The sequence below is a fragment of the Motacilla alba genome, chromosome 11 (assembly GCF_015832195.1).
Source record: "Motacilla alba alba isolate MOTALB_02 chromosome 11, Motacilla_alba_V1.0_pri, whole genome shotgun sequence".
NCBI classification, from domain to species: Eukaryota; Metazoa; Chordata; class Aves; order Passeriformes; family Motacillidae; genus Motacilla; species Motacilla alba.
Window position 1 is genome coordinate 11910298 of NC_052026.1, and position 15938 is coordinate 11926235.

The window sequence follows — 15938 nt, forward strand, 5'->3', positions numbered from 1 at the left end:
TCAGTAGTGTTAAAAGTAGTCTTGAAAGGGTGAATAAATGCTAGGAATGTCTAGGGAACAGCAGAGAATAAGAAAATGCTACTCCTTAGATCTATTTTGTGGCCACATTTTGTCCCTGATGCACAAAGGAATTAGATGAATGCCTGTTGTTGAATCTGTAAGAACTCTGCAGCCAGAAAAAGGAATGAGGAGAAAATGCCAAGTATAATAAAATGAGTAGAGGGCACAGAAAAGGTAATGGAAGATAATTGCCAGGAAGGAAACCAGTAAGTGACCACCAAGTAATCCTGGGGCAAGTTCAGCACATCTAAAAAGCATTGCTGTTGCTATAGGGAGTTAAGCTTTGCAATCTGCTGTCACACAATGCTGCAGTTGACAGAATTTTGCACAGACCTTAAAAGACCCCAGGGAGAAAAATCCAAATGGGAACATTTGGCACAAAAGATACTGTCTCTAACTCAGGAGTTCCCTGGGAAAAACTCATTTTGGAGACTGGTGGAACACGCTGGGGAAGCATTGTTGTATCTTGCACATGTCTTTGCTCTTGCCCATTGCAGTGGTCTGTAATCTGAACTGGTTTGCCTGAAGTTCTCCATAGAGGTTTTCAGGAAGTATTTTTGACTTAGAAAAACCTAAAATGCTTGGTAACTGCCAATAAAGATACTTGCTTGTCCTGCAGAAAGTAGATTAGTGGCTTCCTGCAAGGAAAAAGAGGTTACTTGCATTATTCCCTGAAAGGCCTGTAGGCTCAGAAATTCTCTTGTGTTATATTCTTATAAGAAATATGTATACTTAGATATACTTCTGTTTTCCTTTGTGCTCCAGTACAAAATATTTGTCTGAGAGGGGAAATTAGATACAGAGCAATTCAGAAGCATGTTAGTTTTTGCTTGGCATCTGATTAAGAAAGATAATGCCTTTACTCTTGATATTAGAACTTCAAACACCTTAAAAACACCTTAAGTGAACTTGTTATTCTAAATGCATAGTTTGGGGCGGGGCGGGGGGGGGGGTAATTTATCCAAAACATCCAGGAATTTATTATTAGAAGCACCAACTTCTAATGATGATGTCTTGCTTCATGGCACAAGAGCTTTTGTTCTGTTCAAATCAGTGAACATGGATCACTTTCTGTAGGTGGGAATTTCTCCAGAGGGGTTGGTCAGTGCTGGAACAGCTGATGAGATCAGCACCCATAGCTCTGGGTGTCACTCACTGCACAAATGGCTGAGCTGTTCAACCTAACTTTAGGTCTTAAAACTGTGGATAGCAAATTGCAAAGTTTGAAGAGCTCATCCTAAGCAGTCTGGCTGTCAGGCTGTGGCTTTGTCAGCTGTGCAGTGCAAGCCTTCAGGGACCAGAGGCAAAGCCTTAACCTCAGGGGCAAGGGAGGCCTCGGTGCTGCAGCTGCTGCCACTTGTGCAGTGAGCAGGGACTGGAGACAGGCAAACAGAGCACAATGGGAAATGAAAACCATGGGAAGAACCCAGTATAACAGAGTAAGTGGTTGTTCTTACTTTACAGCGGATCCAAAATTCAGAGCTACTTCTACACTGTTCTACCCATATTGATGTGAGGAAGCTGCTTCATATTTTGCAATTTTAAATTACATAGGCTGGGGCCTCTATCTGACATTTGGTGCTTTCTCAGTGCGGCGTGTTGCTCCTTTTTCGATGCAGCACAGAGAGGGAAAAGCTTTGCAGTGCAATATTGCAGTATCACCAGTATTGACCAGGCCAATCTAATCTGTCTGTAGCAGATTTTCTCCCCACCAACTCAACTTCTGTTCTGCACCATCTATTTTTAACTGTTAGTATAAATTTGCCAGCCAGCTTATGTTCTAGATAAATACTAAGGGAGGAGAAGGTGAAACTATTGCAAATAAAGTAACAGCTGAAATTCTGAAATCTGGGAAAACTGCCAAAGAGGTCAATTACATAGACAGAGAAAAGTTGTTAAAATAATTTCCATTTCACAGCCCAGTATTTAAAAAAAAAAAAGGAGAAAAAATATTTAAAAAATCCACTGTATCACATTTTGATCTGTGACATATCTGACAAGTTTTCAAAGTGCAGTTTTCAGTGTTGTATGGAGGAATGGGCCACATGTGTACACAGCATAGTGTCTGCACCCCTTTGTCTCTTCATCTGCTCCAGTTGTCATTTCAGGATTCTTGACCTGGACTGTTACCACAGACAGCACTTTGTGACATTTTTGATGTCATCCACTCAGCTGACACTGATGATCCAGAATGATTTTAGGTATCAGTAGGTACCAAATTATAACTAAATATTAGCAAGGCCTCTGTAATGATTCACTGTGTGAGACATTTCGGGTTCTTCCTGACTTGTGGAGTGAGTAGAGGTCCAGGCTGTGGGATCAGCAGTCAACACCTGGCACCACAGGTACCAAACAGGCAGGGACTTAACTGGAGGGGGCAGTGGACTGAAAAGTCACTTGCACAACTGTTCACCTAAAGTCTAATGCAATTGGCTCTCTCCAAAGAGGCAGCAAAAGTATGAACTACAGAACACACATGAACCTGGCAGACAGAGCACAGAGAACATGAAAAGCATCCTGGAGATCTCTGTTGCAGAATCCCAAACAAGTTCTGCAGCCTTCCCCTGCAAACTTGTGCTGAAGAAAGGAAATGGTATCAAGACAAATAGGTTTAACAAAGCCATGCATGCTGCTTTCCCAGTGTCTAGTTGCTAATGGGTTGGCTCTTAAGGTTAAGCAAAAAGGGAGTATGAAATCTTTGTAGATATATTTTTAGGACAGAGTAGCCACTGCAGCCCATAGTCAAAAGTAGGAGAGGTGGGAAAAGTGTTTTTATAAAAGTAAAGAAATTTTCTTTCATTTGTAAAGCATCAGCAGTAGAGCCTGAGCTTGTCCTTTCTCAGAATTGTTGAAATTTGTTCCTCTCCCAATTTGTCACCTGAAGAACTTGAGTTTTGCTAGACAATATTGTAGAAAACCTGTATTTATGCACATTAATTAAGTTTTCAGTTTTAATCACAGACTGCTTCATGTTGTGTGCTTGCCCCTCATTGGAAGAAGTTGACACGTCACGCATTTAAATACTGACCTCTGGATTTCTCTTTTAGTCTTTAATACAAAAAGGAAAATGTTGTATGATTTAGCCTTCAGCCTTGTACATTTTATGCAGGATTTTATCTCTTACTCACTGCATGATTTACATTTTAAACTGTTTTAATTTGTACCATTCCCCATCAGAAAGACAAGTTCTGATAATGCTGGTATTATATGAATATTATATGTGCCATGAAAGATTAGAGACTGATCTGAGCTGCTGCCTTCTGCAAGTTCTGCTTTCTTTGAAGCCTTTATTTTTACCCTCATCTGTACCTCCTCTAAACAATGGAGAGTCTTTTGAGTCTGCAGGCTCCCCCCAGTCCATTTGCTGGGTACATAGTTCCAGACTGTTGAAATGGACATTCCTGGAAAATACAAAATAGGAAGATGTGTTAGTTGGGAGGCCAAGGTCTGTGAAAAAATGCCTTGGTCAGACACAGCAGGAAAATCATTTTCAGCCTTTTCTTGAGGCCTGCAAGGTGCTCTGGCAGAACACTGATTTACATACTTCTTTTGAATAAAGCACACTTGAATACTGATTGGTTTTATAAATTAGCAGTTCTTACGAAGTCATTGGGACAAGTAAGGTTCCTCCACTAGAATTCTTTGTTGGCATGAAGACATGTTCCTGCATTTGCCTAAGAAATAGTAGATGTTTCTAGTGGAAATCCATGTAAACCAGATAAATCTGTATTCCCCACATGCTAAAAGTATTGCAGAAAAAAACACTGAGCTGCAAAGAGCTTCTTATAAACAAATCAGTGATTATTTAGAGCAAAGCAACACAAACTAACCTGCAGCTTTAATATTCTACATAATGACTTCTGCAGAAGTTTGGCAAGTAAAACCCCATGTGACCATCTCTTGTCTTCAGAGTAATGTGTTCTAAGGAGAACGCAGTGCCAATGGCTACGTGCTGTTCAGTTAAACACCTCTGCCTGTGGGAACTACAGAACATTGCAGGACAGACCAGTTTGTGCTGATGGTGCTAGTACAGATACAGATCAGCCGTCAAAACTTAAGGGAAGTAACTAATAATTTCAAAATACTGAACTTAAATGTTATTTACAATGTTTTTATTGTAGCACTCATGAAAGTTTTAGCAGTACTGCACGGCTGGGACACTGGATTTGCACAAAGCTACTGTTCAGTAGATAAGAGCTGTTGGAGCTCCTGAGAGCAAGCTAACAAATGCCCTGACAGAAGCTGGTGGAGCACAGTTCTTATGAATAATCATCTATCATTTGTTTAAAAAATAAAAAGTTGTGGGTTTTTTTAGCAGGTGTTTACTTACGTATTGTGTTGGCCTAATAAAAATACTTGGGAAAGTGCCCTACCTTCAGTCACACAATTTCCAGTGTCGTCGTGCAGTTAAGTTCATTGAATGACAGGTTTTTTTGAAGCTAGATCAATTGCAAATCTTGTAATGCTTGAGGGAATTGGCTTTTCCAAGGCATATGTGACCTGTTAGAACCCTTGGGTTCAATACCATGGGTGTAACAAGCTGTCCTTGCACTCCTGAGGAGAAAACCACTGCAGGGATGGACTGGTGGATAACAAACACCTCCTCCATTACACACAGGGCTGTGCAGGAGGTGGCTTTAATGCTTTCCTGAGTGACACAACCTTTTCAGAGCTGAAAATGGACTTCAGCGTATTCACAATATGAATCCATTTTCTTTCAGAACCACTTATGGATCCTACTCCACGAAGGGCAATGCTCAGGCTGTTTGGTGCTATAAACACAATTTACACCGCCTAGATTGGTGTAAATTGATTTTGTTATGCTTCTACTGGACAGGAATAGTTGGTAGGAAAGTATGCTGTGGAAAATTAAGGAAGCATTAAGAAAGGTAGTGAAGTGCATCAACACTGTTCTGTAAAATTATCCAGTGGAGAACAAAGTAGCAAAAGCCTGGGTTCCAAATCTGTTAAGATGTTCAATAGAAGCAGCTTATTGGCAGAACAAAATGTTCTAAACATAAAAATGGTCCTCAGTCAACAAAAGGATCCATTAAATACCTGTTTATAGAAGGTCCAAGCAAACTCATGTAGTGATTAAGGAAAAGCCTGTATAATTCAGCCTATTCAAAGTCTTGCTGAGAAAGAGATGATATAACCTACTGCCCACTCAGTCATGGGAATCAACCGGACTCATTGCTTCTAACAATGAAATAATAATTTAAATTGTGGCTATGGTCCAATATTTTTCTAAAATTTGTCATTATTATTTAATGTGATATTATTCATGTCCATATAGAATGTTATTCAGTTTTCTTTGATAACATTACCAAGCTCCATTTTTGTAAAACAGACATTTCTATCACTGCTTTTACACATAGCTTTTTAAATGATAATTTTTATCATCTTCCAACCTCAATTGTCCTGCATTTAATTACATAGGATTTAGAGTAGGACTTCAAGATTGAATTTTCTTAATAACCTAGGTTAACTTTGTCACATTCATGGAGGTGTCCCTCACTTCTAAATAGTATAAGTTGATTAAACTTTGCTGAAGTTGACACACATGGGTACACAAAGTGGCCTGTATATTAGTCCATCCTGAATCTTCACTATACAGAAATTGACTGATATAATTTAGTTACTGTGGTTTCAGAAATGCAAGTATACAGAAAACTGGCCCAATTAATAGGTATATAGTGTTTAAAAAGAATATACTCTTAACTTGAATCCAAGTTCTTAGGAAGTTCTGTAAGTAGCCTGAAAGAGCCAGGAGTTGCTAGAGTTACTTGTTGTGCTTGTCACACTCTTGAACAGAAGGAGTTCTGTGGGGAAACCTCAATAAACCTGATCTGTTATCTCAATGACCTGCCTTTCAGTTACCTGTGTGTCATGAGTGCTCATGTGCTTATTTCCTTCAAGGGGCTTAGGGATTCTTCTGCATGGATTATGGCAGGACTTTTTTTCTCCCTTGCTTAACTGTTGCTGAAGCCAGGCTCTTCATTCATCTCCTGTTACGTAACAGCATCAAGGCTTAGCTCTGAAAGTATTTACTTTTAAAAGGGTTATGCTGATGAGTTCTGTCTTTTGGAAAACATAAAAACTGACAATTTTTAATATTTCTTCTTTCTTTTTTTTTTTTATAGTGAATGAGATCATAGGAAGAGATATGTCACAGATCTCAGTGTCACATGGAACAACAGTGGCCGGCCAGCCTGCACATACGTGTCCTGGATCTCTGGAGACAAGAATATCTGATGGAATCCAGTAATGGATAAGCTAACGACTCAACATCCATGAAAACGTCACAGTTTTTCTGAATATTTCTTCATCCTCTTCCTCTTTAGACTTACTGTGCTTCCAACTCTGTGGCCTTTATGAACTGGAACAGTGGATCCTTGCAAAGCCCTTTTAGTGGGTTACATTTTTGATGTAGAGACAGAGCATTTTAATTATAGTTCCTCAGATGCTGTAAAGAGACTTCTTAAAATGGACACACAGAATCTACACCAGATATTTTAACTGTTTTAAAGTTACAAACAAGCTTTGCTTTTTGCATTTAAATAGAATACTTTTATATTTTAAGTGCTTCAGATGTGTGGAGGTGTTAGTTTGCTCTTATAATATTCACAGTCCTGAATGTGGAAGATTTAATGCACATCTTCAGTGTGCTGCTTGCCCTTAGAGGTAGTATAGTTTGTAACTGATGATTTGTAACACCTTTTGGTCATTTTGGAAAGCCTTTAAAGCTTCTGTTGTTTCATTTTTTTTCTTAATAAGATCTTCCAGTGGCAAATTGTACCTGTCATCTGAAGCCAATGCCACGGAAGCCATTGTGTATATGAATACTGTAGTGTTTTCTTTCTTAGGTTCATAGGAAGCAAAGCCAAATGTAGATCTGCACTTGTTTATAAACTGAAGATGTTACTTGATAGGCTGCAAAAAGACCATTCCATCATGAAAGTGTTGGGATAGAAATTACATTCCAAAATTTAACTTTTATAACTTTGTGGATAATCTTCCTGATCTTTATTAGCACAGGCTCCTTCTTGAAATAGCTTTTTTCTTAGCAAGTTACATTTGTAATCAAATTTGAGCAGTAGGATTTTAGATTAAAGAACAGCAACATCAAAGCCATGTTAGACACAGGAGAAAATTTAATGTTTGCTGAGGATCTAAATATTCCCATTATCCCTGCAGAATATGGTTTTGAAATCACCAATTCAGTGGCATTCAAGTTTTCAATGCAATAAATCATTTGATCACAGCTCTATCTTTTATATGCTGTATGCCCGACCATGCCACTTGGAACTCCTGAGGAGAAGACAGTTCAGTTCCTTAAATTCAGGCTGTTTGTAAATGTCAGTTTGCTAAAAAGTACTTCACTGTGAATTGGTGGTTAGGCAGTACGATGCGTCCATGTTTAATTTCAAAGGTGTGAAGCGGGAGCTACCAAAGAAATACAGAAGATTCAGCAGCAGCGGTAAACTCCGTGCTGTGCTCTGAGGATGCATCTCCCTTATCCCCATAATCTGATGAATTTGAAACAATCTGTTTACATCATTACTTAAAAATCTCTGGCCTTTCCAGTTAGACACTGTGGAGAGGATCCAGCACGGCCTGTGGAGGCCACAGCCATTTCCCTGCCCCAGGAATCACTCATTTACAGAGCTTCCCTCCATGGAACACACAGGGTATACCAGTCATGGCAAAGGAAGGTCAGCACTTCATGGAACCTCAGAACATACAAGGTGTTCTTCTTAGTTGCTCATTTGGGTGAGCCATGACAATCTAACAAAAATTAAGAGTGAATTAACTCAAAGAATTAGAAAATTGGAAAGTATATTTGCATTGGCTCCAGATCAGACAAGCGTAGCCATTTTAGCAGTTAACACATGGGGAGCACATGGCCTTTGTAGACTTCAAATGAATGAAGGGGTCTGACAGTGGAGAGCAGTGCTGAGTTATAACACCTGGGAGAGCAAACACAGCTTCTGCTGATGTTGCATTTTGGCAAACAGTGGTGGGGAAAACTTTCCATTGAGCCTTTTGCAGGCAGAACCTTACTCCTGGAGAGAAGTCAGTGCCCAAGCAATACCATAGCTGTAATCCCATCTCTGTACTAGCTGAATCATGAACTTTAAAGACCATATTAAGAGGGTAAAATTGTAATTTTATCATGTACTTCCTTTTAAGAGTGCAGCCTGAGGCTACTAACTTTTAGTATTGTAATTATTTCAACCAACTTAATGCAAGGCCACTATGTACCTGCTGGGAATCTTAAGCATCCTTTTTGTGAATGTACTGTTGAGTGGTGCAAATCTTGACATTTGCAGGAAATAATTGGCAGGGCTGGAATCTGGAAAGTGTGATAATGTAATTGTCCCTCAGCAATGGTGCTTTACTCTGTCCTCTACTCATGTATGTTAAAGATCCTAGAAAGAACTCACATGCTCAGAAATACATTTACTTTCATTTTTAACACCTTCAAAACAAACCACACAATGCTGTAAACTATGTCATTGTCTCAGAGTGTGTGCTGGTGGCAAGGCACGTTCCAGTTTTCATTCATGTATTGGGTCTTTTGCATTAACCATTGTTTGTAGGAGAATTCTGGCTGAAAAGCTTTTCATACTGTATGGGATTTATGCTCCTTTATCCTGCTGGTACAGACTCTCCTTGCAAGTTCTCCAAGTAGCTGGAATTCACACTGTACCTAAAATATAGGAGCCCAAACAATCCGGAGTTGCTATGCACTAAATTTTCTGATGCCTTTAATACCTTGATGCCTGTAGACATAGAAATGCTTTCCTATTTAAAAATGAAATTTAAAAAAATATAGCTTTGGATACTAAAGCAGTTTTGTATTTGCCTTGTAAAAGCTTCAATACAAGGGTCTTAATTTTATTTTAGCTTGTGTGATAACGTAGATAAAGACTGTTAATCTTGTATAATTTTAGTGGTATAAAAAGCACATGATCTCTATTGGACTATGCAAATTTAATTAAACAGCAGAACCCGGCAACTGTTAATATTTTGTTGGCATCCACTTCCTTGTCCTTAAGTCCTGTCTTCTTCCTGAGTACTTCCCAAAAATTTTTAATAACTTAGATTATCCTGAAGGAAAGCCTTAATGATGAGGTAGCTTTTCTATAAGGAGGGTCAAAGATCAATATTTGGGGAAAAAAAAAGGGGTAGCATATTAACCCAGGGGGACAGGGGTGAGTTCTGAAATTACCATTTACTAGGAATCTGAATTTCTGTAGTAAAACTTACCTGTTATCAGGGGAACTGCCACCCTTTTTAAACCAAAGAATGAAAAAATGGTTTTGTTCTGATACAAAGCTTTGAAACTCTATTTTTGATACTCATAATGGATGTCATTCCTTGAGGTTCGGAAATCGTTCAAATTGAAGTTTTATATTTAAAAATGTGGGACAATAAAGATTAAGTTCTAGATGTTTACAGAGCCTTGTATTGTAATTTCATGTACATTTTGTATTTTAAACATTTTTGTAAGTTATGATTGCAGTGCTACTTGCAGAAATAAAGGGAAAAACTTGCATTTAGGCTCTTAAATCATAGTGTTCAAATAAATAAAAATAATGCAAATACATTGTCATTTATTTGAAATGCAGACCCAGATGTAGTGGGAAGAAACTCCATTTGTGATGCAGCGGTAACCAGGTGTGCCAGGGTGGGACAGGGGAAGTGAGGGACATTGGATATTCCCCCTGGAAGAGGGATCTGACAGAGAGATTGGGGCTCAGATTAGAGCCAGCAACAGTGAACCTCCACCTGCCTAAGAAGTGATTAGCAGTGCTGGCAGAGTATCAGCCTGCGCAATACTGCTGCTTCCCTACTTGCTAGTGTCATTGTTTCAATTAGACAATCGCAAGATTATTTTGAAAGATTTTTCCAGAAATTATTAATTCAAAGGAGTTCACCATAAAAAGTAATTCCCATTCCTGAAAGGCAAGATGAGATGTAGTTAAACAGTTTCTGAAATAAATGTGAAATTCCAACAAAGTTTATAGTACTTGCCAAATCCTGGCTGATCAGGCAGCACCGAGGGAAGCCGCTGTGGGTACAGTCCGGCCTTACAATGTGTATCTCATCTCAGTGATCTTGGTGCTACTGAAAAGGTTTTGATCTCCCTTGCAGTTTCCTGCCGGGCCCTTTCCCTCCCCGTGGAATCCCAGTGCGGTGTGGGGCTGTTCCGAACCGAACACGGCAGCAGAAGCTGCGGCCTTCGGCTGCCAGGCTGACGGGCCGGGAGCGAGCAGGAGCAGGAGCCGGGATCCCGGCTGGCGTGGCCGGGAGCAGCGCGGCCAGGCTGGGATTAGCGTCCCTCGGAGCGCGTGTCCCGGCCCGTTACCTTCAGCTGCGTTTAGCTATAAATACACCAGAAAGGGGATGCTCGAGTGCCGGCAGCCGAACGCACGGTAAATATAGCCGGGGTTTAGTAAAAATAGCCCCGGCAGTTTGAAAGCAGTTCACATGTTCTGCAGGGTGATTACCCGGGGTATAATTAGCACACACCGACACCAGCAATAAGCCCTTGCCTGCGTCTCCTTTGCCGTCAATTCAAGTCGCCTTTCAGATGCAAATGGGCTGCAGGCTGCTTCGCTCGGGCTGCTGGGGTGGCACAGGAGAGGATCTGCACTCGCACAGGGCGGAGCTCGGCAGTGACTCTCGCACGCCTCTTGCCGCAGAGACGAGGGTTTATTCCAGGCAGGGTGAAAACGCCACTTCTACCTTGCAAAACACTGGTTTGGTGTTCGGGTAATCAGAGAAAAGGAATGTCCTGTTGAAGTCAGTTCGGTTAGAAGAGTAACCAGACTAGTTCATTTGGGACCCCAATCCCAAGGAAATGCTGGCAGAAATCAAGGCCTTTTAATTCTCATATTGTAGCCAGTATTTCCTTACAAGATTCCGCAGCACAGACTTGTGCTGCCTTCTCCCTGCTGCTTGTTTCTGGACCTCTCTCTCCCCCTGCCTAACTCAAAATACCTCTGTATGTTCTGAATCTACCATGTGCTCCACTGGACTGAATGAGGTGAAAATTGAGGTGTTTTGTCCCTACCTTTTTTCTTTGCCCCTTGGCTTCAGTTATTTTACAATAACAGTATTCAGGAGCTAGCCACTGCTGTAGTGAGTGAAGTATTAAGATATGTAGAAGGACATGGCAAAGAAAAAAGGATTTTCAATATATTTAAATTCATGCATAGTTTTGCATACAGACTTCTCTGGTAAAGGAAGTTAATATCAGAACTTGATTCTGCCTGGTAAAAGGATATTTTTTTCAATCAGTCATTCTTAACAAAAAAAAAAGCACTGTCATTTGCAGAGATCCTCTAAAAATTATTTTACACTAACCTGCTGTTATTTTTGTTAGCACCTGCTACATGCAAAAGAAAACAGAAGGAAAAATAAAAAACCCAGACTAAGGTACAGAAGCAATAGAAAAGGAATATTTACTTTGCAAAGACTTGGATGTTCCATAGATCTTATTTTTGAAGAGATTGATCCTGACTAGAAAAGTCAGGCTATACAAGTTCTCAAGTTGCAAATGTAAAATTTTCATTTCATTTGTGGTTTTTATTACTGGAAACCGAAAAATAAACACTTACCTCTTCCTTCCTGTCATTGCTGTGACACCTGCTGGTAAGAGCTGGAAGAATGTTTGTAGTCTGTGCTTGTTCTTTTCTGCAATTTTTGATCAAAGAAAAGTGATGCACCTAAAGAGGACTTCATATGAAAATATTGCTTGGGAATGTGGTGCTGGATAATCAGTGGTATCATATGAAGTAAGCTGGAAGGAAAAGGGAGCAACTACTCTTCCAAGTTCTTCTGACAGTGGAATGATAAATGACTGATGGCTTAGAAAGGTCCTTCTTGTAATAAAAAAAAAAAGCAGGAAAGACAAGGAAGCAGTGTGTTGAACATCCTGAAGGTTGGGAAGGCAAATATTTTCTAGAAAACAGGCAATTATAAAAAGCAATAACCACCCTACATATTAACAGCTGCAGCATCTCTCAATCAACACCTCCACACATTAATGACTGCAGGTTCTGGAATCAAAGACAGAAGTTCCTAAATCCAGCTTCTCCACATACCCAAGGTTCTGGCTGTAACACCAACATCAAGGATTTAGGCTGGCATAGAACAATTTTTGGACAAGGCATGAAAGGTCAGGGTTGCCTTCCTAAATTTACTACAGCTTGGTACAGAAGGTGTGATGGATTCTTCTCTGCCAAGGAGGCACAACTACTGCAAGAAACACACAGCACAGAATAGCTGTGTTGTCCTACATACATCATAACTTTTTTCTCACAGCAATAAAAGGATCTGTTTGTAAATACTCCAAGAACTCCCTGGTGTATCCACCAGCCAAGTCGTTCTTGCAATGTATTGGAAAAGGACAAGACAAGCTTCTAGCAGTCAGTATGCCACTGTTTTCAAGTAGGAAATTCTCTAAGTATGATGCAAGAATAGATTTTTCCAGTCTTCTGTCATTTGAAGAAGTGCCTCCAGAGCTGCTGCATAGCCTGTCTAAAGCACTGGTTTTCTAGGATTTAATGAATTAGGGTTTACTTTCAAGGTTTGCCATTTTAAGAATTGCATCATAATAAAGGTGCAACGACCACTTACAGGTCAGAAACAGCTGCAGTTGACAGCAGATGTGCAGATTTCCAGTTTAGCTGCCATTGGTTCAACTTTACCCTGTGTGTTTTCTGGGCCGGGTCTCCACGTGGAAAGGACATTAATCCTCACACCTGCCTGTCACTGCAGCTCCTGCTCAGGTCCGTGCTGTGTGATCAGTTCCTGCTGCAATTGTATCTGTCTCCAGCTGCACTGATCAGCACACACAGTTTTGCCAGTACACGCATTTCTGCATTTCCATGTTCCCACCATTTCTTCCCTTACCAGGAATAAAAGTCGGCTAATAAAATCTTCAACAGAAAGCAGCTAAGAGAGGTCAAGGATAACTTTATTCAAGTAACAGCAAATACCACCCTGTGACATTTGCCTGGCTGTAGTCACAGTAGCTGGAGGAGGAGTATAAGCCATCAAGCCAATAGGACAAATAAGGCAATACTCAAACTGAATTAAGTGCTACTATGGGATTATTTTTTTCTAAGGATATGAAAAAAAGAAGTTATGCCAAGAATGTCATCATTGCCATCTGACCTCACCACTGACAGAAGTTCTAATGGAAAACTGCACAAACAATAGAGGATAACAAGCAATCCAACACTGGCCAGATCCAGGCTGAATGACATCGTGGCTTGGAGAGGCACAGCCATACATTTTGTGGCTGTCAGCAGAGTTTGCTGAGAGACTCAAATGCTGCTTGCCCAAGCCTAAACCATTTGGAACTAATCCAGCTGCTAAAATGACACTGGAGACCAATATGGTTTCCTTAGCTAGAAAGAGGAATACAAAATATACAAAAGACAGAGAAAAGAGGGAAAAAAGAGAAAATATTTTGGTTACTGAGCAGGTCTGTCTCCAATTACAGGCTTCCACTCCTGTGAAAGGCTGGCCTCAACTACTTCATAGCAGAAAGCAGGAAAATCTCCCACAATGTTCTTCTTAGATTTACTTTTTAGATAGCAGTAAAACTGCAAAAATAATTTTTTAGATAAGCAACAGTTAAACATATCACTGGCTAAGCAGGGCATGTTCTAATGTAAATTGTTCTGGTTTTCTGTGCCATTTGTGCTCTCCTGCCCAGACCACCCCGCACAGAGACTCTGCCTTCATGACTTTGTATCCTTTTCACATATAGCACACTAAGCTCAATATTTTTTCCAACAGCACGTGAACTCTTAGCAGGTCAAACACCATCTGGACTAGACAAGTAAAATGGAATTCTATCACTTACGACAAAAAAAAAAAAATTAAATTCCTGCTTGGTTGGAAGACATGACCTAAAACCAGAACAATTCTGAGTGACATTAAATATTATATTTAAACAGCAACTCAGTCTTTCATAATCAAAGTAGAAAAAATTTAGAAAGCAATTAAATATTGTCTTTACTCTCAGCTTGTAAGATAGCTTTCAAGCTACCTGGTGTTTCTTTCATTCAAAATACACTCGGGTGGCTTCACTGAGGGCCTTTCTGCAGACAGTAGAGATGTGCTGCAGATGGGCCCAGCAAGCAGAATCAACACTGGCTCCATGCAACATAAAATATCCTCAGGGGTGGAGTTAACAAAAAAGAAATCACATTGCTGAGATTCAAGGAGCTCAGTTGTTCAGCTCTGAAAATGTCCCCCAAGCTCTCAAATTTGTTTAAACAAGTGTCAAACCTTCATTTGGTGTTACTGGCACTCTCCCAGTCACATAGACACCACCAGGATCCTGCTCTCAACAGCAAAAAGATTTTTAGGATTACTTTTTTTTTTTTTTTTTTTTTTGAGAAGGCAAATTGCAGCTTGGGCATGGGGCCAGGGGTGTTAAAGAATTTCATTCACACAGAGATTCTATGCAGTTCTAATTGCCCCCAAGAAAAGTTGGGGTAAGAAAAGCTGACACAGACAGTTCTCTGGGGTCTCTTTTTTCTGGCAAAATGTGTGGGTGCTCATGAAACACACACCTGAATCCAGGTTAGACTCTGTGAGCTCCCCAAAGGCACAGACATTTCGGCTTAAAGCCGGAAGTTAATGGCAAATCAGTTTTAGCTTTCTATTTGCAACTGAAAAGGAGGTTTAAAATCACATGCAGTTTGAATTATTTCTCTCCATTTGTGTATTTTGAGTCACTTTATTCTCAGTAGGACTCCCACAAAACAAACATAAGCAAGCAGGAATAGGAGATGAAATCTCGCATGCAGAAAGGTCACTGAGGGAAACAGCTTTAGTCTGCCTGCACAGAAACAACCAGGGTTCATCAGGAGGGTCACAGCCTCTGCAGTGTCCCCTGTACAGAACTCAGAGAAGTCCCTGATGCTTCAAGCTCCAGTTCATGAAGGACGGTCTCACAGCCAGAAGAGGCGAGTGCCTGACAGCTGACCAAGATACAAGGAATCCAACTGAAAAGCAAAGCCTGAATTCCTGGCGGCACTGCTAATTCTTCATCTCAGGGCTGGCCACAGACGAGCTCAGGGGAGATTTGCTTCTAGAATAAGAAAATGCTAGTAAGCCCACGAAGGAGAAAAGGCTGGAAATGTGCTCCCCCTGAGAGGTGCTCGGAAGTGCCTGGTCTCTCTCAAGAGCCACAGCGCTGCTCTCAGCGCACAGACTGACACGGGGCCTCGGTGGAACAGCAACGTGCAGCACCTGTGGAAGGGAGAGAATTCCACACCTCACTGAGGCAAAACACCTGAGCAATTTAGTAAAAGAACTGATGCTTAATGGCTGGAAACTTCTACATGGATATGGAAGGGAAACAGCCTTTATTGTGACTAAAAGGGTGGCCCAACTCTCCTACCCAAGAAAAGAGGAGGATCTGGAAGAAAGGGGGTGTCAGGTGAGATTAAACCTGGATAAATCTTCTAGAAGACTTGAAAGGGAATAACGGCTGTAAAAATTAAAGATACCCCACCAAAAATGTGCAAGACACAAAAGCTAAACCCTTTAGTAAGGTTATCAGAATGGAAAAGAGCAAAGCTGATTACTGCACAAAGAGAAAGCTTTCTCACACAGTATAAATGCAACTAGACTAAACACAGCACTGTTTGCTTATCTATTTCTACTCCTATATGTTTTTTAAAAAACAAAACAACTAACCTGATTGCTCTGAGCATTATGATTAAACACAGATTCACAATCCAAATCACACTTAACTCATGCTAGTTAAAGTAATCTGGGTAACTGCAAGGCATTCCTTATCCTCACTCATGGTGAATGTAAAAACTGAGACCTGAGGACAT

General features: G+C 40.4%; 1 protein-coding gene across 2 annotated transcripts in view; it reads left to right on the forward strand.

Moving 5' to 3' along the window:
* The window catches only part of NFATC3 (nuclear factor of activated T cells 3), a 64693-nt gene extending 55024 nt beyond the window's left edge, over nt 1-9669 (forward strand). For both annotated transcript variants that reach the window (XM_038147899.1, XM_038147900.1), the window contains one exon: nt 6204-9669. In XM_038147899.1, the coding sequence (XP_038003827.1) occupies nt 6204-6328 (125 nt within the window). In that variant the 3' untranslated portion in view covers nt 6329-9669. The remainder of the gene's footprint in view (nt 1-6203) is intronic.
* The last annotated feature ends 6269 nt before the right edge of the window (nt 9670-15938 follow it).